We start from the raw sequence: 24,364 nt of genomic DNA, 5'->3' as shown, positions 1-24,364 counted from the left end.
AGGAAAGGTTGGACAGGCCAGACTTCTATCCATCAGAGGTTAGATGAATGAGAGGTTACTTAATTGAAACATATAAGATGCTGAGGGATTGTGCAAATGCAGGTGTTTCCTTGTACTGTAGAATCACGAACTGAGGGTTACAGTTTAAAAATCAGGAGATGTCCAATTTAAAACAGAGATGCCATAAGAAAGATTAATCTTCGTCCCGAGTCCTTGGAACTCCGCTTGAAAAGATGATGGAGGGATGGTCCTTCAGTATTTTTAAGGGTAGAGGTGGATAGACTCTTATTCAGCAAGGAGCTGAAATGTTATCAGCGTGCTGTGGGAATATGGGCTTGACGTTACAATCAGAACAGCTATGATTTATTGAATAGCAGAACAGGCTCAAGGGGCAGAACGGCCTATTCCGGCTCCTTGTTTATGTTGTAACCAAACGGAGTGCCAGTGAGAAAGTTATTCCTTTGCAAGTCTGTTTGATAACACTATTGATGACTCATTACATTAGTTTGCTGATGGTCAAGAGGAGATTGACAGGGTGATAATTGACTGGGTTAAATTTATTGGGCTTTGTCTGGCAATGCAGACCTGGGCAATTTTCCACAATGACTGGAGAATACCTCGAATTGTAGCTGTATTGAAATAGGATGGCTATGATATGGTTAGCTCTGAGCACAAGTCTTCAACATTATTGCTGGAATGTAGTGAGAACCCACAACCTTTGAAGTACCCAATGTATTCAACCACTCAATCTTGAGATCTTGATCAATTAGGTCAATGGGCTGAGGAATGGCAGATGGAATTTAATTTGGATAAATTTAAGGTATTGCATTTTGGTAAAACAAACAAAGGCAGGTCTTGTAAAAGCAGGGTATTGGGTAGTGTTGTAGAATAGAGAGACCTAGGGGTTCAGGTACATAATTCTTTGAAGTTTGCATCACATGTAGAAAGGGTGGTTAAAAAGGCATGTAGCACGCTTGCCTTCGTTGTTCAGACCTTTGAGTATAGAAGTTGGGACGTCATGTTGAGGTTATTCAGGATGTTGGTGAGGCCTCTTCTGGAGTACTGTGTGCAGTTCTGGTCGCCCTATCATAGGAAGGATCTTATTAAGCTTGAGAGAATTCAGAAAAGATTTACAAGGATATTGCTGGGAATGGAGGGTTTGAGCTATAAGGAGAGGCCGGATAGGCTGGAACTTCTTTCACTGGAGCATAGGAGGTTGAGGGGTGACTTTATAGAAGCTTATAAAATCATGAAGGGTATAGAGAAGGTGGGGGATTTCAAGACTAGGGAACGTAATTTTAAGGTGAGAGGAGAAAGATTTTGAAAAGACATGAGGGGAACCTTTTTACACAGAGGGTGGTTCATGTGTGGAATGAACTTCCAGATCAAGTGATGGATGCGGGTGCAGTTACAGTGTTTAAAAGACATTTGGATAAGTGCATGAATAAGAAAAGCAGGGATATGGGCCTGGTGCAGGCAGGTGGGACTAGTTTAGTTGGGGGTTATGGTTGGCATGGACTGGTCAGACCGAAGGGTCTGTTTCCATGCTGTAGGACTCAGTGACTCTATTTCATGAAATCACGTGGAATGAATCAAGTTGGTTCAATACCAACATCTGTGATGCTGGGCAGCTCAGGAGAAGGACAAAAATAAACAATGATGGCACAGAGTTTTGGTGAGCTAATGCCTGGAATAACGTATGTTGTTGTAGCTTGACATTTAAGTAAGGATGTACCTGTGCACTGGATGCTCACAAGATTAGTTGTTGCGATTACAGGGTTGTGCCCTGAATAGAGTCTGAGTACATTTAGCTTACAATATTCAAAATTTAAAAGAATAAGACATGATTTTCACTTCTTCAGGGGATCTAGAGCGTGGAGAAACACCATTAGGATAATGGTTGACCATTTCAGACTGAGTTGAGGGGAAATTTTTTCACTCCAAGGTTTATGAAATTTCGGAATTCTCTACCCTGAAGCTGTGGATGCTCCATTACTGAATAGAGGGAGACAAATTTCTGGTGTTTCAGAGAATCAAGGAATTTGGGGATGGTGTGGGAAAGTGGAGTTGAAGCCAAAGGTGGTTGCATTTAGTTACAAAGCACAATCCTATATGATCCTGCTCATACTCCTTGTCCAATTTCTTATTTATTTATATTTTATATCCAACTCATCACCAACATGGCCTATTTTCACCTCCATAGCGTTACCATTTCTACCTCCACCTCAGTCTATCTGCTGCTGAAACCCTTCTCCATGCTTCTCTTACCTCAATTCTTGATGACTCCCAGCCTCCCATTTTACACCCTCCATAAACTCAGGCTCATCTAAACTTCTGACAGTCATAGCCTGCTTCTCATTAAGTTCTATTCATCCATTACTTCCGTGCTCACCTAATTATATTGCTCCTGATCTGTCCAATGCTTAAATCTTGAAATTCTTATCCTTGTGTTTGAGTCCCTTCATAGCTCTGCCTTTCTTTATCTCTTGTTACAGATAGTGGAGGAGCTTGGAATAATTTCCCTCAATTACCCATCTCGCTATTTGCAACATGATATAGTTTCAAGAAGGAATTTAATCTCCTGAGTGCTGTGACTTTTATGAATGGACACAAAAGTGTGTTTTTGGAGTGTTAAATTGAAATAAATGATAAGGGTTTAATTGCAACCAACTTCTTATTTGTAGATGCACACAAATGGGTCATATACAACAGAAAGGTAGATGGTTGTGGTTGTTGGAGGTCTGTCATCTCAATTCCAGGACATCTCTGTCGGAGTTCTTCAAGGTAGTATCCTTGGCCCAACATCTTTAGCTGCTTTGTCAATGACCTTCCCTCTATCATAAGGCCAGAAGTAGGGATGTTAACTGATTACTGGACAGTGTTCAGCAATGTTTGAGATTAATCAAATACTGAAGCAGACAATGTCCAAAAGACCTGGACAATATCAAGGCTTGAGCTGGAAAATTGAAAGTAATATTTGCATCACACAAGTCCTAGGCAATGGCCATCTCCAAAAATAATGAACCTCACCTTTGACATTCAAAGGCATTGCCATAATTGAATTCTCCCACTATCAACATTGTGGATTACCATGGACCAGAATGTGTACCAGATGACCTCCAGCAAGTGAGGATATGCAGGCAAAAGAAAATAGCCCCACCTTTCTGCCTATACTGGATTGTTTTTTTTTACCATTGAACAGGTCAGTGGCTAGGAATCTTGCACCCCCGATTCCACAAAGCCTGTCACTGTTTGCAGAGCACAAGTCAGTAGTGTAATGGAATATTCCCACCTGTCTGGATGAGTGCAACTCCAACAACACTCAAGAAGCATGACACCATTCAGGACAAAGCAGGCCACTAAATTGGCACCGCATCCACAAATGTTCACTCTCTCCACCATTGATGCTCAGCGGCAGTAGCTTATACCATCTACAAGAAATTCTGAAAACTCCTTTGATGACACCTTCCAAACCCAAGACCTCCAGAACCTAGAAAGCAAGGGCTGGAGATACATTGAAACAGTGTTGCTTACGAGGTCCCTTCCAAGTCACATACCATCCAGACTTGTAACTCACCTTTCCATCACTGTCGCTGGGTCAAATTCCTAATGCTCCTCCCAAACAACAACTTTGGTGTACCTTCTCCAATTTGACTAGTTAAAGAAAGCAGCGCACCCACTTCTCAAGTACTATTAGAGATGAGCATAACCCCTGAATGAATGAAAAAGAGCATATACATAAGTGAAGATAACTTCTGAAGATTTCGCATGCATAGATATCTTTAGGAGGAGTCCAAAAGGCACTATTATTGTGATCCTTCAAGATTGTAGGTGGAAACATTGCATCCCCGAATATTCTCTCTGTTCGCTGTTTGGAAGTTTCTGCGGATGAGTTTACAATGGCTTATTATGTACATCAGTAGGTTTTCAGCTTTGGTTCAGTTGAATCTGTACATGAGCTCCTGCATTGATATTCCAGTAAAAATAAGTTAGAAATCACTTGACACCAGGTTATACTCCAACAGGTTTATTTGAAAACACAAGCTTTTACAGCCTTGCTCCTTCTTCAGGTGTTAGTGAGGTGGTACCAGACACAGAATTTATAAGTAAAAAATCAAAGGGTCACACCACTGATGAGGATGTATTAAACAAACGTAAGATGCTGTTAAATCTTTAATCAGTTAGAAGGTTTTAATTGATTAATATGTATATGTAAATCCCCAAATTCCTTTCAAGTCACTGCTCTGAGAGAATTAAAGCTTATATCAGTGTAAAGAAGAGGTGACATTTTAGGTCAGACGATGGATGTTAGGTGTGAGGACTTGTTTAGAATCTGTTTCTGTTTTGGTTTTGAGTTAATCTCGTTTTATTTCGAAGGTAGGAATTTACAAAATGCCACAATGACTGACTGTCTATAAATTGTGTGCATTTCGAAAAAAATAGAATGTATCTGCAAATACAAATTCACCCCATAGATTTACTTGTGTGGCACGCGTATATGAGGGGGAGAGAAAGTGAGACGTGTGTATGTGTGTGTGTGTGTGAGAGAGAGAGAGAGAGAGAGACATTCAGCATCGAATTGTCGGATAAATGTCCTCCAAGGCGAACTTCAGGATACACAACAATGCAGAGTGACCAAACAGAGGCTAATAACCAAGTACGGTATCCATAAGGACAGCCTCAACTGGGATCTTGGGTTCATGTTGCACTGCAGGTGACCCCACCACCTATACACTCTCTCACATACACACTCCCACCTCCCCACCACCACTCCCACCCACCCACGCACACACACACACTCTTCCCCCTTCCTACACACATACACACTCTCACTTTCTCTTCCCCACATACGTGCGCACACACACATACACACACACACTCTCTCATACACACAGACAGTCACTCTCTCTCCCCCACACGCACATTCTTCCACCCCCACATACACACACACTCCCCCCACATGCACACACACTCTTCCATACACACAGACACACTCACTCTCTCTCCCCCCCACATACACTCTTTCTCCCTCTCTCTCTCTGTCTCTCTCTCCCCATCTCACTCACACACACATGCACGCACACACACACACACATACGTGAATCTATGGGGTGAATTTGTACTTGTAGATACATTCTATTCTGAGGCTCCAAAAACTTGTGTTTTCAAATACACCTGCTGGACTATAACCTGGTGTCATGTGATTTCTAACCTTGTCCACCCTAGTCCAACACTGGCATCTCCACATCAAAAATAAGTTAGTTTAACTTCTCTACCTACAGTGATTTTTCTTTCATTAGGCTCCTCCTTTTTACCTGCTAAGTTGGCTTCCCTTTGACCCTTATATCCCATACTGACTTTTTCTGGTCTCTCTTGAGAAAATAAGATATTTACTGTCTTAGCCAGCTTCTGTCATGTGACCACAGCATCACTGTTTCTATTTCCACACAAATATGTTGATGGGGGTCAGCTATTGATCATATGATGGATGATATTTAATATCCTATCAACATTCCAGCTGTAAATGACCTCCAAAATGTTGTTATTCGTAGTCCCATCTTCATAAGGTCTACATGTCTAAGACCCATTGTCATTTCGCATCTCTTCAATTACAAGAGTTGTCCTCCTTGTGCCTTTGCCTGTCCTGGTTCTCCACTGGCTGCAAATGTCCAACTTTTAATAGACCGTGCTTTAGTCTTGGATGATGTCCTTAAGCAGCTTAAGCCTAGAATGCCTGTCTACAGCTGGCACGAGTCTGGGTCGGCACTGACTAGCAACAGCGAAAGCACTAGCAGAATGGGATGGATAGGAGGGTTGAGAGAGAACATAGCAGGTTTGTGCTCCGTGAAGCTCCTGTCACTCCCCTGGGTCAGCCAGTCAGTAACCTACTGGAGGGCACAATACTGGGCAGCTATGACATCCTGCAAGTCCATTTCCGTGTGAACATTCTGAGTTAGCACGGCAACAAAGGGAGTTGATGTAATGTCAGTCTCAGTTTTTGCTGCACCATGCAGACATTGAGTAGCTGGTGCTCATACCTTAATAAAAGCTGCAAGATCAGTTTTCTGGATCTCCAAGGCATTTGGGTCACAAAAATGCAAATGCAGTTGATCACCACTTCCATGCAGGAAAGGATGGGCTAATTGTGAGGCCTCTGCATTGGAACCTGTGTGCAAACTCACCCTTTGGTGAGCAAGTGCCTGTACTATTCTTGCCCCCAGCTTTTGTTGCAGTCTATTTGCGTCTGGTGTCTCATGACAAGCAGATCCCAGACACATGCAGTAACAGTAACTGAGCTGGTGGCTGCAATGGTCCAATCACGTGATTGCTCTTTGTCGTCTTCATCACTTTCTTCTTGTTTTTCCTCCACAGCAGGCCAGATATACTTCTGGGCTAATTGAAAGGGGCAAAAAAGAACAGAAGGGTATGGTTATGGAGCAGGGAGTAGAAAAGCAAAGGTATGTTTGCATCATTTTCAAAGAGAATGTGTGATGAGAGCTAAGTGGGACATAAGAAAGAGGCACAGGTATGAGGATGCTGTCATCTTCGATGGCCCTTCTCATCTGTGGAAGTCAGGTCATTTAGTTTGGCATCTCCCTCTCAAGGCTAACATCTTCTACTTCCAATTGTGTGCCACCTTGTCTGGCAGGAAAGAAGGGCGTATTTCCAAGTCTGTTTAGCTGGAAGTTGTTATGGTTGACTAACTGGCAGCATAATTACGTGTGAGATCTGTGTTTAGGGCTTGCAGTCTTTGAACATGAAGTGAAGCATATATGTGGTTGTTTAGATATATATCTTGATTGGCAGCTTATTCATAGGTGAGTAATGAGAATGTGCTGATTGTCTGAGGTGACTGATGCAACAATAGCTGTGGCATTTGAAGTTGCATTCACTGTCCTTGTATCCTTGTTCTCTCCCTTGTTGTGACACTCCTCACTGATTCCTAACCCCGATTCTCTCCAAGCATGATTCCCACCACCTGCTTCTACCACAATACACCTCCTCTTCAAGCGATTTAGGCTAGTTTTAAGAGGCACAGTCACTCACAATATTGACTCTATGCTGATAAGCATGAGTTAAGTATGCATCACGATCCCAGCTCTAAGTTTTCAGGAACATTTGTGACTTAGCCCTGAAGAAATGTTTTCAAGAGCTGACGTACATATTTTGTGAATCATTTCCCCTCCCGCAGAGACCTGCCATTTTGAATTTCTGTCCAGACCATGGAAAATCAATTCTGAGCATATGGCATAATATGTAGCAATTCCAAGTGTAAGTGGAGATCTAATATGGCAGGTCTCCATGGGAGGGGAATAATTCACTAAATTGAAAACCCTTTCTAAATCTACTTCAATTTTGTTAGTTTTTATAAAAAAAACCGAACAAGTGGAGAGTACTTTATTCTAAAAGTATTCCCATAGCCTTTCATTCTCCTTCTCAGAAAAGCGTTATCACAATCTATAAGATTGGAAAAAATGATAGGCATTGAACTTCTTGGGGCCACTTGATAAACTGTGGTGTCTTTAAATGCATTGTTTAAAGTGCTTCACAAACAAATACAAAATGATTTCTAACTTTTATGGGAAATGGGTTAGAAATTGGCAATATGTGTGAGGGATTTTGTTATACCTAAAGCAGTTATAGCCTTTAAAGCTGTTTGAGTCAAGCCACTGTGATAAACTGCTGAAGTGTTTGGAGGAGATTGTTACAAATCCTCCACAATATGCAAAATAGGAAAATGTAATGATATTACACAATAAGCATAAAGAAATAATCACAAAATGAGACTTAATGTATGAAATGATTATAATGTCATAGAGATCCACAGCACAGAACAAGGCCCCTTGACTTATTGAAGTTACAGCGATCAAAAACAACCAGACCTCTATTCTAATGCCATTTTCCAGCATTTGGCCCATAGCTTTATATACCTGATAATGCAAGCGCTTATTTAAATACTTATTAAATGCTGTGGGGGTTTCGGTCTCTACCAACCTTGCATGCAGTAAGTTCCAGATTCCTATTTGGTTGTCATATGGTTCACCTCTTATCAAGAAAATGGAAGGTGAATTTGTTGAAAAGTTACACAGCCAAGTCAGGACAGAGTAAAGAACAAGTGAAGTTCTTTAAAGGCTTAGTTTTGAACACAATGCAATTTTGATTTTTAGTTCTATTTCTCTTCATCCAGTAACTACATCATTGTATTGCTGAAGTTATCTTCTTGAAATCTTTTTGAGAAGTTGTAAATGGGACAGGTTATTACAACTTGTTCGAATGTTACTAGGTCAAATACTTTCAGATGCATCTTATAATTGCAGAAATAGATTAAAAATGTTAATAATAATAATACAGTTGGTATGGGTTCAGTTAGTATAATATGCCTTAAATGAACTCTATTAACTAAGACTGCTGAGCATAATTCTGCAGTGGTTTTGCATGTTGTTATTACACAGTAAACATCCTAGCCATAAATACTTGACCTGTATTGCACAATTCAGTTGCTTGCTGAATATGTGTGTTCACTGTGAAGTCCAATGAGCAGTATATTTATGCAGTGTATTTGTATTAATTTTATAAATTTACTGTCAAAACTGCAATGAAGATGAACTTGCGCAACTTACTGGTTCTCATGTTTTATCATATAGCTGTCCCATTGAAAACTGGGCCACAATTAGTTGTCAAAATAATGGCAATGCTAATAGTGCTCATGAGTTTAATAATTCTTATTGCTGAAATGCTGCAGCAACATTAGCTAATGGCAGATGCTGTAACCCAAACTTGCTGTCCAAGATGAATGGAGCTGGAGGAGCACAGCAGACCAGGCAGCGTCAGAGGAGCGGGAAAGTTGACGTTTTGGGTCAGAACTCAATTTTTTCTGAAGAAGAGTCCCGACCTGAAACGTCAATTTTCCCGCTCCTCTGATGCTGCCTGGCCTGCTGTGTTCCTCCAGCTCCACACTGTGTTGCCTAAGACTCCAGTATCAGCAGTTCTTGCTATCTCTGTTCCCACGATGTGAGTTGCCTTGCAGTTAGCTTTGCATAAATTACATCTCATCATTGTAAAGAATTGACCAGTGTGAAGGTGCAATATTTGTAAGGTAAATGTAAACAAACATCATCACAAAGTTCAGTCTTGTTCATTTCAGTCTTTTTCACCACATATGAAGTGTTAATTATTGTCAGTCAACCCTGTTGGGACTGAAAACAATTACAATTGTGGAGTCTCATAACTTATGGTTTTGTTAGAGATATAAATTTTGCATTTGTGTTTAGTTTCTTTCATTTTCCCCCTCTATTGTTTCCCCTTCTATTTTTCAGTAATTGATTTAATGATAAATTCATCCACTTTATTTCACCATCCACTTCAGTCCTTGCTCTGTTAATTTCACATTACTTCAATCTGATTTGTTGAGGAATTTTATACCGTCTCTTAGCCTATTCACTCCTACCTAATGCTCGATATTCCTCACTCGGCATTATCAGCTCACACCTTCTACAACTTTTGACTCAAAATTTCATTGTAATTGGAGAAAAAGGTCAAGTCTAACAGATGTTACTTATTATCTTGCTGCAGCAAATTTTGACATTGTACAGTGCTCAATATCTGAAAATTAAAATGAATCCGCTAACTTCAATAAAGCTCTACCAGAGGTCAGAAAGTCTCAAGTGGAAAGAGCTTCAGCTACACATTGCATGATACCATCTGAATTCCTAAAAATTCTTGCTTCATCAGCCCTTACCATCCTACAAATATTTGGCATCATAATACTTATTTACCGTGGGTTATTTAATTTGAAAGAGGTTGCATTCTTATTTTGTCTGCTTCTGAAAGGGAAAGACTAAGATTTTGAATTGAAGATTTGAATTATATTTTAATTTACATCATGGCAGGTTGTTTCATTTTAACATTAGGTTGCTGAATTTCCTCATGTCTTTACAACACGGGCAGCATGGTGGCTCAACAGGCGGCACGGTGGCTCAGTGGTTAGCACTGCTGCCTCACAATGCCAGGGGACCTGGGTTCAATTCCACCCTCGGGTGACTGTCTGTGTGGAGTTTGCACATTCTCCCCGTGTCTGCGTGGGTTTCCTCAAGGTGGTCCGGTTTCCTCCCACAGTCCAAAGATGTGCAGGCTAGATGGATTGGCTGTGCTAAATTGCCCGTGGTGTTCAGGGATGTGTAGGTTAGGTGGGTTATAGGGGGATGGGTCTGGGTGGGATGCTCTGAGGGTCGGTGTGGACTTGTTGGGCCAAAGGGACTGTTTCCACACTGTAGGGATTTTATGAAACAAACTAATTCCCGGAGTACAGAATTTGATTAAGTTGTTTTACATTTCTATCTTTCATGTACAAATTATTATAGCATTTTAGCAGTGTATGGAAGAGACAGGATAGTGAAAAGTAAACAAGATTGTTTACTCAGTCTACAAAACCACTGTGATTTTGATGGCAACAGATAGTATTAACTATCTAAATGTAACAACAGCTTTGCCTAGCACTGTAGAACTGTCAGACGCTTGTTATAATATCTGTGGAGATGAATAACATGAAAGAACTGAACTTCGCAAGTGATGACAACAGAAAAACCCAATTAACAATACTTTAATTTTTAAATTCAAAATCAACATAAACATGCACTAACACTTAAATATTAATCAACAGAAACCATAAGTTATGCTTCAAAAAGCTAATTAAACGCAAGTAGATCTGATGGGTTTACTGGTAGTTACTCCAACACACTTGGCACCATGTCCAGTCCCAGAGTCCTTCACAACTCTGGCTTCTGTAAGTGTTCCTTCGGTTCCCTAATGGATGATTTGAACAAGTGGTCTCAGACAGCTGCCTTACTCCATTTGTCCCCCACTGTTATAATTACCACCAAAAAGTTCTTGTCACTGCAAGAACTGACAACACTCAATTTATAACAAACCTGATGCATAGCTTCTCTAGGGAGGCCTTCATCCAATCATTCAATAACACCCTGGTACATTGTCGAGTCAGCTCTGGTTTGAAACCACTCAGCTTCTCAATACTGCTGAATTACTTGTGTAGTTTGTCCCAGTTCTGACTACAGCTGAAAACTGATCTGCCTTGTTTCATCCCAATTAGCTTCTGTTTCTGTGAGCAACCCAAGGTCAAAGCCCATTTGATGGCTTTCTTCTTTATCTGGTTCTCATTTTCCTATCAACCTGGGGTCAGAAACCTGAAATCACAACCGAACTACAGCTATTTTATCAAATGTTATGTTATTAAGCTATTGATAAAGAAAAGACACTGCAAATCTCAGTTTTCTTTTAAAAAAGCAAGAGGCTTGCTCCTAGGTTGCTTTGCTAATCAGTAAAGGGAAGACTGTTACTAAATCATAGATAACAAAGGCAGTAATTTCTTAATTTTCTTTTTCATTGCATTCAAGCAAATGGAAACCACATCAAAGTATAAACCTTTTTAGCATAGGATCCTGTCCACAATATTATCTATAAAATTTCTGCTCAATCTCTTTAGTCTTTACACTGCCTTCAATTCTTTAATTATTCTTCTCCTTCATTATTTTCTATTTTTATGGCATTTTTGTGACCCGATTCCCTCAAACTTTCACATTGTTTTCAACAAGGAGCTATATTTGCAGTGATTTGGGTTCAGGGAAGGAAGCTGAAAATGTTGTAATCTTTTCATGGCAGAAACCACCTATGCAAGGATTCCTGTCTTGTCATGACTAGATCAAATTTGTAGCTGTCATCTCAAGCTAACTGTAACATACTGCTCAAGATTAACTTGTACTTCCGTTCTCACATTAAATCCATGACCAAGATTGTTTTCTTTACTGCCTGAATCATTAACCACAACTCCCTGTATGGTTAGCTTATCACCCCTGAAGACTTCCAATCCAGGCTGAAATGTCAGTCAGAAAATCACACTATGTGGAAAATAGTCACTGAGTGATTTTCCATGAGGTGGTCTATTAATAGCTAGGGTGTACAAGGCCAATTAATTGTTAGAGGAGAGGGTGGGCTCACTATCCAATTAAGGACAGCAGGCAGGATCCCTAACCTAGAGGACATATCAGTCATCTTCCAATTTGAAAAGTGCATAGAATTTTAGGGCACATAAGGATGTTCCCGATGGTGGATGTGTCCAGAACCAGGGGTCACAGTATGAGGATTCAGCGTAGACGATTTAGGACAGAGATGATGAGACATTTCTTCACCCAAAGAGTGGTGAGCCTGTGGAATTCATTACCACAGGAAATAGTTGATGCCAAAACATTGAATGTATTCAAGAGGTGACTATATATAGCACTTGGGGCGAATGGGATCAGAGGTTATGGGGAGAAAGCAGGATTAGGGTATTTCAAAATGGAAGCAACGTCTCTTCATTGTAATAGGACCTCCAGCAAAGAAAGGCGACAGTGAGGGAGGGCAGCTGGAGCAGTCAAATGAACTGTCACTGGAAACAAAAGTGTCTTTGCTGATGGGAACGGAGGGCAGGCAGATGAAGGAATTCCTCAGCACAACGTACATGGTCCTTCCATGTACACACTGTATATAGTTCTTATTGATCCTTAACTTCTCTCACTTTTTGTATTGACCCAATGCCAGCAGAATGAAGGATCTCTCCTCAATGATCTTTGAGTGATGGCGTTTGTGCAAATCCCATGTTATGATTTTTGGCATAGTCAGTGAGGTGAGGGGTGCAAATTTGAGAGCAAGATCCTACATTAGCTTCACAAGATCTATGGCATTGCCAAGAGCTGTGCCACTCTCTAACAGCCACTCAGTGTCATCCAGAGGATAATGGGCAGTGTGAACAATTCAGCTGGCATGACCGTCTTGCCTTGCCTACTGAGCGTAAACTAAAGTGGCCTAAGTACCTTGTGGAGCTCTATACTAGATCCTTCAGCATAATCTCAACTGGTTGAGTGAGCGGGCAAATCAATGGCAGATGCAGTATAATTTGGATAAATGTGAGGTTATTCACTTCGGAAGCAAAAACAAGGAGGCAGGTTACTACCTGAATGGCTGTAAATTGGGAGAGGGGGGAGTGTGCAGCGGGACCTGGGTGTCCTTGTGCACCAGTCGCTGAAGGTAAGTATGCAGGTGCAGCTGGCGGTAAAGAAGGCAAATGGTATGTTGGCCTTCATTGCGAGAGGTTTTGAGTACAGGAGCAGGGATGTGATGTTGCAGTTGTACAGGGCCTTGGTGAGACCACACCTGGAATATTGTGTGCAGTTTTGGTTCCCTTTTCTCTTGCTCTCGAGGGAATGCAGCGAAGGTTTACCAGGCTGATTCCGGGGATGGCGGGTCTGACGTATGAGGAGAGATTGACTAGGTTAGGATTGTTTTCACTAGAATGAGGGGGGATCTCATAGATACTTATAAAATTCTAACTGGACTGGACAGGATAGATGCAGGGAGGGTGTTCCTGATGATGGGTGTGTCCAGAACCAGGGGTCACAGTATGAGGATTCGGCGTAGATGATTTAGGACGGAGATGATGAGACATTTCTTCACCCAAAGAGTGTTGAGCCTGTGGAATTCATTACCACAGGAAGTAGTTGATGCCAAAACATTGAATGTATCCAAGAGATGACTATATATAGCACTTGGGGCAAATGGGATCAGAGGTTATGGGGAGAAAGCAGGATTAGGCTATTGAGTTGAATGATCAGCCGTGATTGTGATGAATGGCAGAGCAGGCTCGAAGGGCCAAATGGCCTCCTCCTGCTCCTATCTTCTATGTTTCTATGCTCACACTCATCCATGGGCTATCCTTCATGTATTGCACTTTAGATGAGACCCAGTTCTTCCTGGGGACAGTCTTCTCGAGCTCACCACACCCTCTGAGAACGGCCAGGTCAGTGGATAGCTGGGCATCACACGAGGCCAAGCTAGGCATTTGAGCTGATGTCCAAGAGGTGAGAGAGTAATGCTGAGAGCAAGTACATGAACTAATAAGTAGGCTGACAGTACTGAACTTTCAATCGGCATAATGTTATTCCTCCAAAATTGGAATATGAGGGGTTGGAATAAAATACAGGGCATGTGGGACCCAGAGCCCCACAGAGCCAGCAAGCGTCTGGCCACATGTATGTTGTTGAACCAATTGAAGAGGCAGCCATAGAAAATACCTCATATAGGGAAGTTTTCCTCGACATCTCTGTTATCTCCATATCACTCCATCAACATTCCTTCCCCAATCCATTTGTCTATCTAAGGTGCTCGGAGGTATGTTTCTGTGTGTTAAGGTGCCTAAGATATGCAAATGGTTGTTAAACTTTTTGCTGATCGCTTTAAGGAAATGTTGTTATTTATAGAATGGGATCATACCCATTATTAATTTTAGTTATCAATCCACATAAATTGATGGAATACTTGTTTCTTTGGTGTCACCAGAATCATGGTTTGGATCACTGTCAGACAACAAATACCTGTATTTAAACTTTGGTAATTGTAGTTGACTCGATATGAGTAAAACCCAACAATGACCTATTTTGCCTTCTCCATTTTTCGTCTGCCTGTAGGTTATTCTCCAGTCTCAGTATTATCACAGAACTGACACATCCAGCCAATATGAGATTCATGCAGTTCAGGGCTAAAGACTGCTATTCATTGGCTTTGTCTAAACTTGAGAAGGTGAGAATTTTGTTTTATATATTTTTACATTCCTGAAGTCTACATTTTCATTTTACGATGATAATATGTAATAATGTAGCTGTGTTTCAAACAAAATGTAGCTGCATCATTAAAATTGGCAATTGTTGATCTTTCTATTTCTTTGAATATGTAATCTCATAAGTGCCTGTTTCCAAAAAGTAACACCAGAAATTTATCTCCATATTCACTTAGAACAATACAAAAGGAATGAAACATTTCTGTCAGTGCTTTCTGTAAATCCTGGAAATTATGTTGCTGTGATTTTTGTAATCCATCCTGTATTAGTTAACATCCTTAAACATAAAGATAGAAACTAAGAAATAAAGAAGCTCAGAAAGAAAGAAACTAAGAAAGAAACTAACAATCCATTTAGTATCTTTCTTGCCTCAGGACATACCAAAGTGCAGTGCTGCTCGTTAATACTTTTCCATTGCAATCTCATTGAAGCTCCTGTAATATATCGAGAAGTTGAAGGTCAGAACTTTTTAATCGTGGTTAATTTGTATTTTTAAATACATCAGTGTAGAGAGAGGTTCCTCCAGCAATGACTATCATCACATATCTCCTTGGTATCCATCCCAGTATATAGAATGATGGGAAGTGACCTTATTGAAATATACAAAACCCTGTGGGAAGTTGATAGAGTGGACAATGAGAGAATATATATGGGATAAATTAGAACTAGGAGACACAATTTTTTAAAAATCAGCTTTCCATTTTGGAATGAAAATGAGATTTTACTTTCCCTGAGTGTCATTAGTCCATGGAAATCATTTCCGCAGAAGACAATGGAGGCTGAGTCATTCAAGTTATTCATTTTTCATAGGCAAGTCAGTCAAAGGTTATAGAAGGAAAGTGAAGTTGGCAGCACAATCAGATCACCCATGATCTTGTTGAGAGATGGAACAGGCCCAAGGAGCCAAATGGTCTACTTGTGCTCTTAAGACCTGTGTACCTATCACCAAATCAAATAAACACTATGGTTCTAAGTTGGAGGATAAATTCAACATTTGAAAAGGGCACATCTCAATGCATCAGTGCTTTAAATCTATCTTGAACTCACACTTCATTAGAATGGGACTGTCTGTTGGGAGCAGTTTGTGTTGAGAATACTACCACACCATATGTTTCAGAAAATAGTCTGCTTCAGGGTAAGCTCCAAAAACATTTCTGCTCAAAATGTGCACTCTTAATTAATGCTTGTTGTCATCATTCCCAGTTCCATTGTCATGGTGACAAGATAACCCTTTTTTGTATAATTTAATTCATTTCAAGTTTGTCAATCAAAGATTTTTACAAAATGATTGAGAAGTTGTGGTTCAGCATTTCATTTTGTTTTGCAATTTATGTTGTGGATCAGTTTACAGAACATTTCCATTTACAGTGCCTGTACCAGTTGGCACTAATACCTTCTTTTTTGTTGAGTGTAAGATCTGCCCAGTTTGCAAAAGACAAAAAAAAATGCTCCAATCACGATGAGATTTCATATGCAAAACATCCAAAGAGGTGAACTAATCAATTAATTTATTAATTAAGCGAGAAAAGCAAAATATAGCCTTTTTCTTTATCTTAAATTACCTTTCATGGATTGTGTGCACTGCTGATCAAGACAGCATTTATTACCTGGTATGGTTCAGTTTCTGGTTGATGATAACTCCCAGGGTGTTGATATTGGGGAATTCCGTGATAATGCTCCATTGAATGCTAAAGAGCAATACAGGGTAATAAGATTCTCTTTTTTCAAAATTCATTCACTCCTGGGACGTGGGCATTGCTGGCTAAGCCCAGCACTTATTGCCTATCCTTAGATGACCTTGAGAAGGTGGTGGTCAGCTGCCTTCTTGAAATGTTGCAGTCAATTTGGTGTAGGTAGACCCATAATGCCATTAAAGTGGAAGTTCCAGGGTTTTGACCCAGTGACAATGAAGGAACGGCAATATATTTCCAAGTCAGGTTGATGAGTGGCTCGGAGGGGAACCTGCAGGTGGTGGTGTTCCCATGTATCCGCTGCCCTTGTCTTTCTAGATGGAAGGGGTAGTGGGTTTGGAAGGTGCTATCTCAGGACACTTGGTGAATTTCTTTAGTGCTTCTTGTAGATCGTACACATTCCATCACACTCCTGATTTGCGCCTTGTAGATCAGGGACAGGCTTTGAGCAGTCAGGTGGTGAGTAACTCTCCGCAGTATTCCTAGCTTCTGATCTGTTCTTTAGTTGCAGTATTTATATGGCTAGTCCAATTCAGTTTCTGCTCAATGGAAACCCCAGGATTTTGATTGTTGGGAATTTAGTTATAGTAGTACCATCAAATATCAAGATATGATGGTTAGATTCTCTCTTGTTGTAAATGATCATTGCCTGGCAGTTGTTTGGCTACTTGTCACTTGTCAACTGAACCCTGGACATTGTCCAGTTTCATTTGAACATGAACTGCTTCAGTATCTGTGGAGTCTGTGAATGGTGCTGAACATTGTGGAATCATTAGTTAAAATCCCCACTTCTGACCTTATGGTGGAGGGAAGGCCATTGATGAAGCATCTGAAGATGATCAGGCCTGGGACACTACCTTGAGTATTCATTAGTATTGCCAGTCTATTGTCAAGGCCCATAGACTTTGCAGCACCTTTGCAATCATGTCTTGATATCAAACAGAGTGAAACAAATTGGTGAAAACTAGCATATCTCAAGCTGGAAACCTCTGGAGGTGGTTGATGTGGATCATCCACTCAGCAGTTCTGGCTGAAGATAGTTGCCATAAGACCAAAAGATACAGGAGCCGAATTAGACCATTCGCCCATTGAGTCTGCTCTGCCTTTCGACCAGGCTGATATGTTTCATAACCCCATTCTCCTGCCTTCTCCCTGTAACCCTTGATCCCCTTTCTAATCAAGAACCTATCTATCTCTACCTTGAGTACATTCAATAACTTGGCCTCCACAGCCCCCTGTGGCAATGACTTCCACAGATTAACCACCCTCTAACTGAAGAAGTTCCTACTCCTCTCAGTTCTAAAGGGTCATTCCTCCTCTGTGAGGCTGTGCCCTCGGGTCCGAGCCTCTCCTGCTAGTTCTCCACGTCCACTCTATCCAGGCCCCTCAACAAGTTTCAATTGAACTTCATTGAGCACAGACCCAATGCAAATGCATCAGCCTTATCTTTTAGACTGATGTGCTGGGTGCCCTCTTCATTGAGAACGGGGCTATTTGAGGAGCCACTCCTGTTAATTGCTACCATGACCGTTCTCGATTGAATGTGCCACAAATGCAGAGCCTGATTGAGATCTGTTGTTGCATAATTAGTGAAAAGCACAAATAGGCAAACCACATGAAGGATTTATCAATCCAACAAAATAATGTTTGATGCAAACTAGATGTTTTCTGAATGAAAACCTTCCTACTCTTAATGCAGCACTATTCATACTTGGATCATTTGTATTGGCTCAGGTTGCACTGGTTGTGCTCCTCGTTTCAGGATTTCTGTTGAGCATCTTTCAACCAAATCGAGCTGCAAAAGAGCTCCATTTAAAGTCGTCTCTTTAAATGCTGGGCATATTCTCACAAGTTTAATAAAAAGCACACTAAGTGGAAAGGTAATTTGTATGCTGCACACAGTGCTTTTTTTAGACCCAACAATCAATCAATCGCTTTAAAGAGATAAAATTGCAGTTTCCCATGTTGTATTCATCAGGACAAAGGTAACTAATAAGCCTGCAAACAAAAGGATGTATTGCATCCTTGTATCTTCTTAATTGCCCAGCAGCTTTGGGAGCTAATGGTACCCCCATTGCTTTCTCAATGCGATGCCTCCATCCATCAGAGTTAACTTTTTTTAAAAAAAGCTACTCATTCACAAAGTGTGGGCATCAGCATCTAAACCAGCCCATTCCTAATTAATCCAGAGACCATGAGATGAGCTGCCTTCTCGAAGAACAGCAGTCCTTGGGGTGTAAGGACACCAAGAGTGCTGTTCAGAGGGATGTTCAGGATTTTGGACCAACATCAGTGAAGGAACAGCAATATAGCTGCAATTCAGGATGGTTTGTGACTTGAAAGAGTACATGCATGAGGTAGTATTCCCATGTATCTGCTGCTCTTTTTGTTGTAACTGGTCGTGGTTGCTGCAGGGTTACTGGTGAATGAGACTTGATGAGTTGATGCAGCGCTTCTTGTACGTGGTGCGTTCAGCTGTCAACATGTGTCAATGGTAGTGGAAGTAAATGTTAAGGATGGGGAAGGGATTCCATTCAAGTGGACTTCTTTGTCCTGGATGGTGTCAAGATTGCTGAGTGTTGTTGCAGCTGTACCCATCCAGGCAATTGGGGAGCATTTCATCACACTCCCGATTTGTGTCTTGTACCGTGACCAGTCCCCAGGCGAGGCTCCCCAATTCATTACAATTCCAGACGGGATCTTCCAAATGAGGAGGGATGAATTGGTACCCCTTCATTGTTCTTTAACTGTACATTTGCTGGTTCTCGACGGGTTTTGCAGTTTCTTTCTTTCCAAGAGGCAAATGCAGCTTAAGTTTGTTTGTTTATTTTTTGTTTACTTTTGTTGTTGCTGAATAAAAGCGATGGGTTCGAAGGTTTCCCTGTATGTGATGGTCCCACATTGTAACCCAGCATCTTATCCTTATTCAGTAGACATTGAACCAAGAGTAGAGCAGAGTCCTTAGAGAGTTGTAAGATGAGACATAGCTAAGGAGAGATAAGCTGTGTGGCCCGGTGCTTGGAGAGATAGGTATAGCAATATGCAATTGTGTGTGCAAGGAAGTGTCAGCTATATCATCTCAGTACCATGAGAAGCATTGATCTGGGGCTGAGGCAACTATGGACTGCCAATGCTTGGCTGGGTGCATGCCTGGGAATCAAAGATGGTGCAATCCTGGGATATCCCATTAGGGGTGACAACTTCCATTCCTGAAAGTGGGAAAATCATGATAGCATTAGATAAGCAAGGGGTGTGGCACATTGGTAATGAGGCAACTTTGGAGTGGTAGTATGAGAAGACACACTAGGCCTCACTGAAAGAATTCCTGTGTGAAACTTGACAAGATTGACCGAATTCTGTCGCAATTAAACCCTCTGTATATTGTTGATGAATGTCTTGTACTGCACAGGTATAAGACTTTGCCCAGGTTAATCACCAAACTGCAAGAGCTCTCAAAGTGCAGCTTGTTCTGAAGAAAATATCCAGATTGATTAGCTCATGCTCCTGCACAGAAAAATATTTCTTAGTGGATATAATTACTACTTTGGAAAACTTTCAAGTCATAAGCTAAAAATCTGGAGAACCTAACTCTACTGTAAAATTTACAACAGAACACAGACCTATGCCATAAAGCATTAGGCAAGTTGTCTGAAGTTTAACAGCAAAGACACGCATCGTAAAAGTTTCCAGATATCACTCCACACATTGTGTAGGAATATCCTCCCTTTCAGAAGGGAAAAAAACAGGGGAATATTGGTCAGCTGCTAAAAGCACCGATCTCCAGCCTGGTAAATGAACAATTTTCCTATGCCAGTGTACAGATTTTGAAGATTTTAGATCTTTCGGTTTCATTTACATGACTCACCCCACCAGCAATTAGTGACAGACTGTTTCTACTAGACTGGAAACATACTGAAGTGATGCATGATGTAGCATGATGAAAGGATAGTTGTTAGGGTAAGGTTCCTTTCCACATTTTACAAATTAGTTCAGTTGTGATTTCTGATTTGGATTCATGTTTGTCTATCATTATCTCGATTTAAAGGTAGGACCATAATTCTACAGAAAGCAACTGAGTGGAAAGCAGATAAGGAAATGCTTGCAACTTTCTAAAATGATCTAAAACACAGAAGGCTAACTTTCAGAGCTGGCAGTAAGATAAAGAATGGGGACTATGTTGGCTTTATTTTATTAGCTCTGTTTGGCTTTCTGACATACAGATCTTTTGTGCACCAAATTTTAGGTGTACAAGCCACTTCCCGCAGACCTCCTTATTTATAAAAACTGAACCAAATTATTTCATGTAGTTTTGAAACCTCCTTAGTTCTTGATACTTGAATTTAATCAAAATTTAGACTGAGAATATGCCTGTAATATGGTTTACTTGTATTTGGTTGTTTAAATAGCATTAAAACATGTAATGTATGAAGTTCACAGGTTTTCTGAGTGAAGTGAGACAATGTTGTCATGGAAACTGCCTTTTATTGTACATCCTATGGACTTAACTACTAGATATTGACATGATAGAATTCTGCATTTAATTGCATCTCATCTGAAATTGTGGAGCTTTTCAAATGTTTGAGCTTTGTTTATATCCTTGTACTAGGGTATTTTTTGAAGATTTTTACTGCTTATTTCCTCAAAGCATAAACAAGAGTATTATTTTATTATTCGTCTTTTGAGAACCCATTATGCTTGAATATCTTATACAAAGTACTTTAACTACCCATGCAGAGTTGAATAAAAAGACACCATAAACAACAATTTGCATTTATATTATGCCTGTAAAGTAGAAAAATGTGTCAGGAATCTTTCAAGGAATCATAACCAGATAGAAACGGATGTCAAGGCAAATTAAAAGAGTCAGCAAAAACCTAATGGAAGTGTTGATTTTTACTGTGAGTCTGAAAGAAAGTGTAGAATACAGCAGTGTGCCAGAATGGTTGTTGGTATGGCTGCCAATAGTGAGGCAAGTGGGGATAACGCATAAGGTGCCTGAGTTTGGTGACAAAAGAGTTTGATGTGGTGACAAGGAGGTTTTTGGAAGGCTAGAGATACTTAGGGACATGGAGAGGAAGCCAGAGAGGCTGGTTTTACAGTATCACTTTAACTAAAATGAGTGACAGTCTGTAGAGAATGGCCCAAGGAACCTCCAAGCCATAAATTGATGATTAAGTAGATGTTTTTTTAAAAAAAATTATAAACACCATTGTTCACCAGAAAATAAATGAACACTTGCCACTTTCATGACCACAGGACATCCCAGTTTGCTTTACAGTCAATAAAGTACTTTTGACTTGTGACAAATGACCTAATTATAGAATGATCGAATGGTTATGGCATAAAGGAGGCTTTTTGGCCCATCATGTCCATGCCCTGCAATGTTTAGCTCTTCAGGTTTTCCTATTCAATTCTTTGTTGAAAGTCACAATGGAATCTGTCTCTACCTCTCCCTCAGGTGGTACATTCCACGTCCCGACTGCGTAAAAATGAAAGAAGTATTTTCTTATGTCACTTTAGTGTCTTCTGTCAATAGCCTTGAATCCATGTCCCCAGGTTGTGGATCCCTCCACCCATTGGGCCCATAGTTTCCCCTGACTTTATTCTGTCATCACTCCTCCTCCCCATAAGGAGACCTGTCCCAGCTCATCCAATCCAGCTTAAACCCCTTATTTCTGGGAACATTCAATTATTGTCTACTGTGTCTCTGAGGCCTTCAATTATTTCTAAGATATTACAGAAGAACAAGTGACTTATCTTCACTTGACACGGTGTCATCAATATCTTTCTCCAGTGATGTTGCACAAAGCTGAATTTTTGGATTCCACTGGAGGCAAGGAAGAGGTGGACAAGATCTAAAAATACTGAAACTGTGCCAATTACCCAATGCCCTGCTCAGTGCCAACATATACACAGGACAGAAGGGTGGCCTCACTATTTCCATATAAGGACACTTAACATGGTCAAGATACTCATTAATAGGGAATGTTGAGAGTTTTGCAGGGGTATAGACACATGCTGTGTCTGAAGCAAACATATATTGGCTTGTAACTGTACACCTTGTACAAGCAAATGCCTGGTCACTTTGGTTGACGTTTGTAAAAGTGAGACGTACACTATCCCTATTTTGCAAATTACATTGCTGGAGTGTCAATAGGTTTGTCTGTCCCCAGCCATGGGCACCAGGCAGTAATGATAGGCATCATGAACATAACCATACCCTTCGTATGGCGTATAAACCACAAAAGTGAACTGTCTCAATTTATGTGCTATCTTTGTCCAGGAGCTTTCTTTGCAGCCCACTTAGTTCTGTTGGTAGATGATGGGACTCTCAATCCAAAGGTTGAATCCCACAAGTTAGATTTTTCTGGCACATATTTTCAAAATACATAATATCATAGGATACCTACAGTTCAGACAGAGACCATTCTGCCCATCGGGTCTGCACTGACCCTCCAAAGAGCATCTCACCCAGACCCTAAGCCCCCCATCCTAACCCTGTAACCCCGCATTTATGACCTAACCTGTACATCCCTGGATACTGTGGGGCAATTTACCACACCAATCCACCTAATCTACACATCGTTGATTTATTATTGTTGTCATATGCACCGAGATACAGTGAAAAATATTGTTGGCAGGCTAACCAGAGACATCACACCTTACATAATTACATCAGGGTAATAGAACAGAATGCAAAATAGAGTGTTACAGCTGCAGAGAAGGTGCAGAAAAAGAGCAACTCTAATATACAAGAGGCCCATTCATATGTCTGATAACAGCAGGGAAGAAGCTGTTCTTGAATCTATTGGACAATGGGAGGAGACTAAAGCATGCAGACATGGAGAATACATACAAACTCTGCGCAGTCGCCTGAGGCTAGAATTGAACCTGGGCCCCTGGTTCTGTGAGGCCCGTGCTGCCCTTCTTGATCTTTTAGCAACAAACTGAGCTTTAAACAAAATGTTACAATCAAGCCTCCTCTGAGTTCTTTGGAACTTGAAATCTCATTGACTGAAATTTCCTGTTTATCTATCTTCATCTCCCAAGAAGCAGGTTTTGTGGGGATAACAGTTGAAAATCATCGGTGGGTTAGAGTTAAGAACATAAACCTAAAAATGACTAACTTGAGCCCTATTGTTAGTGTGTGTCAAGAGAACTTCGTAGTTGTAATGCAAATAACTGGCACTTTGACAAAGAAAGAGACTGCAGCTTTGGGCTGAATCTTAACATCTTTTTAGCTCAGAGCAAATTGCATCAAGTGTGTTGAGGGGATTCTCACTGCCAGGCCCAGCATGTTTTCTCACCAAATTTTACCAAACTTGCCACATTAATTGTCGTTCCTACCCTACGGTATGAATCACGTCCAATTTCCACACGCCTTACCAGGCACCATTCCTGAAACACATCTTTCACCATAGCTCATGTCGATCAGACCCCGGTAAGTTTCCACCCCACATGTGCAAGTAGTGCTTCCCCTAGTGTTGCAACATAAATAAACACCATCTGAAAATAAAAACCTTTCACCTAGACTGTCTACTTTTTCTCCTTCAGTCCATCATATATCCATGTGGTTGCTGTCCCTTTAACTCCAGGGGGCTTTGATCTTGCAAATGGATTGTGCAGTAATTAGTCAAATCCTCTATGAAGCCCAATTACACAACAGCAAGTGCACAATGTTCAGCAACTTGCTTCATTACTTCATCGGATAATACAATCATGTTAATTAATTTGCTCATAATTTTCCAAACGCCAATTATTTTCTTCCTAATTATACTCTTTAAAATCTTATTCATCCCTCAGAAGCAATATTTTCGCTGAGTCACAGATTTCAGCTTCCATTTTGGATAACATGAAGCACAATGAAATTGAACGTTCAATCCCTTAAAGCAGGTTCGTGCACTTAAGGGGAAATGACTGCATTTGGTGAGAAATATTATTTCAAAAGATATTTATTTGATCGAACGTCAAAATAAATGGCAAATATTTAATTGTCTTTGTTGTGGCT

At 40.6% G+C, this 24,364-nt stretch overlaps 1 protein-coding gene across 1 annotated transcript in view; it reads left to right on the top strand.

Moving 5' to 3' along the window:
* LOC109929875 (potassium channel subfamily T member 2-like) overlaps window positions 1–24,364 on the top strand; it is a 636,785-nt gene that overhangs the window by 399,063 nt on the left and 213,358 nt on the right. Inside the window, exon 20 of the mRNA XM_048602052.1 lies at window positions 14,517–14,628. Within this exon, the coding sequence (XP_048458009.1) occupies window positions 14,517–14,628 (112 nt within the window). The remainder of the gene's footprint in view (window positions 1–14,516; window positions 14,629–24,364) is intronic.

The sequence above is a fragment of the Rhincodon typus genome, chromosome 10 (genome assembly GCF_021869965.1).
Source record: "Rhincodon typus isolate 14 chromosome 10, sRhiTyp1.1, whole genome shotgun sequence".
Classification (NCBI taxonomy): domain Eukaryota; kingdom Metazoa; phylum Chordata; class Chondrichthyes; order Orectolobiformes; family Rhincodontidae; genus Rhincodon; species Rhincodon typus.
This window is presented reverse-complemented; position numbering and strand designations above follow the sequence as displayed.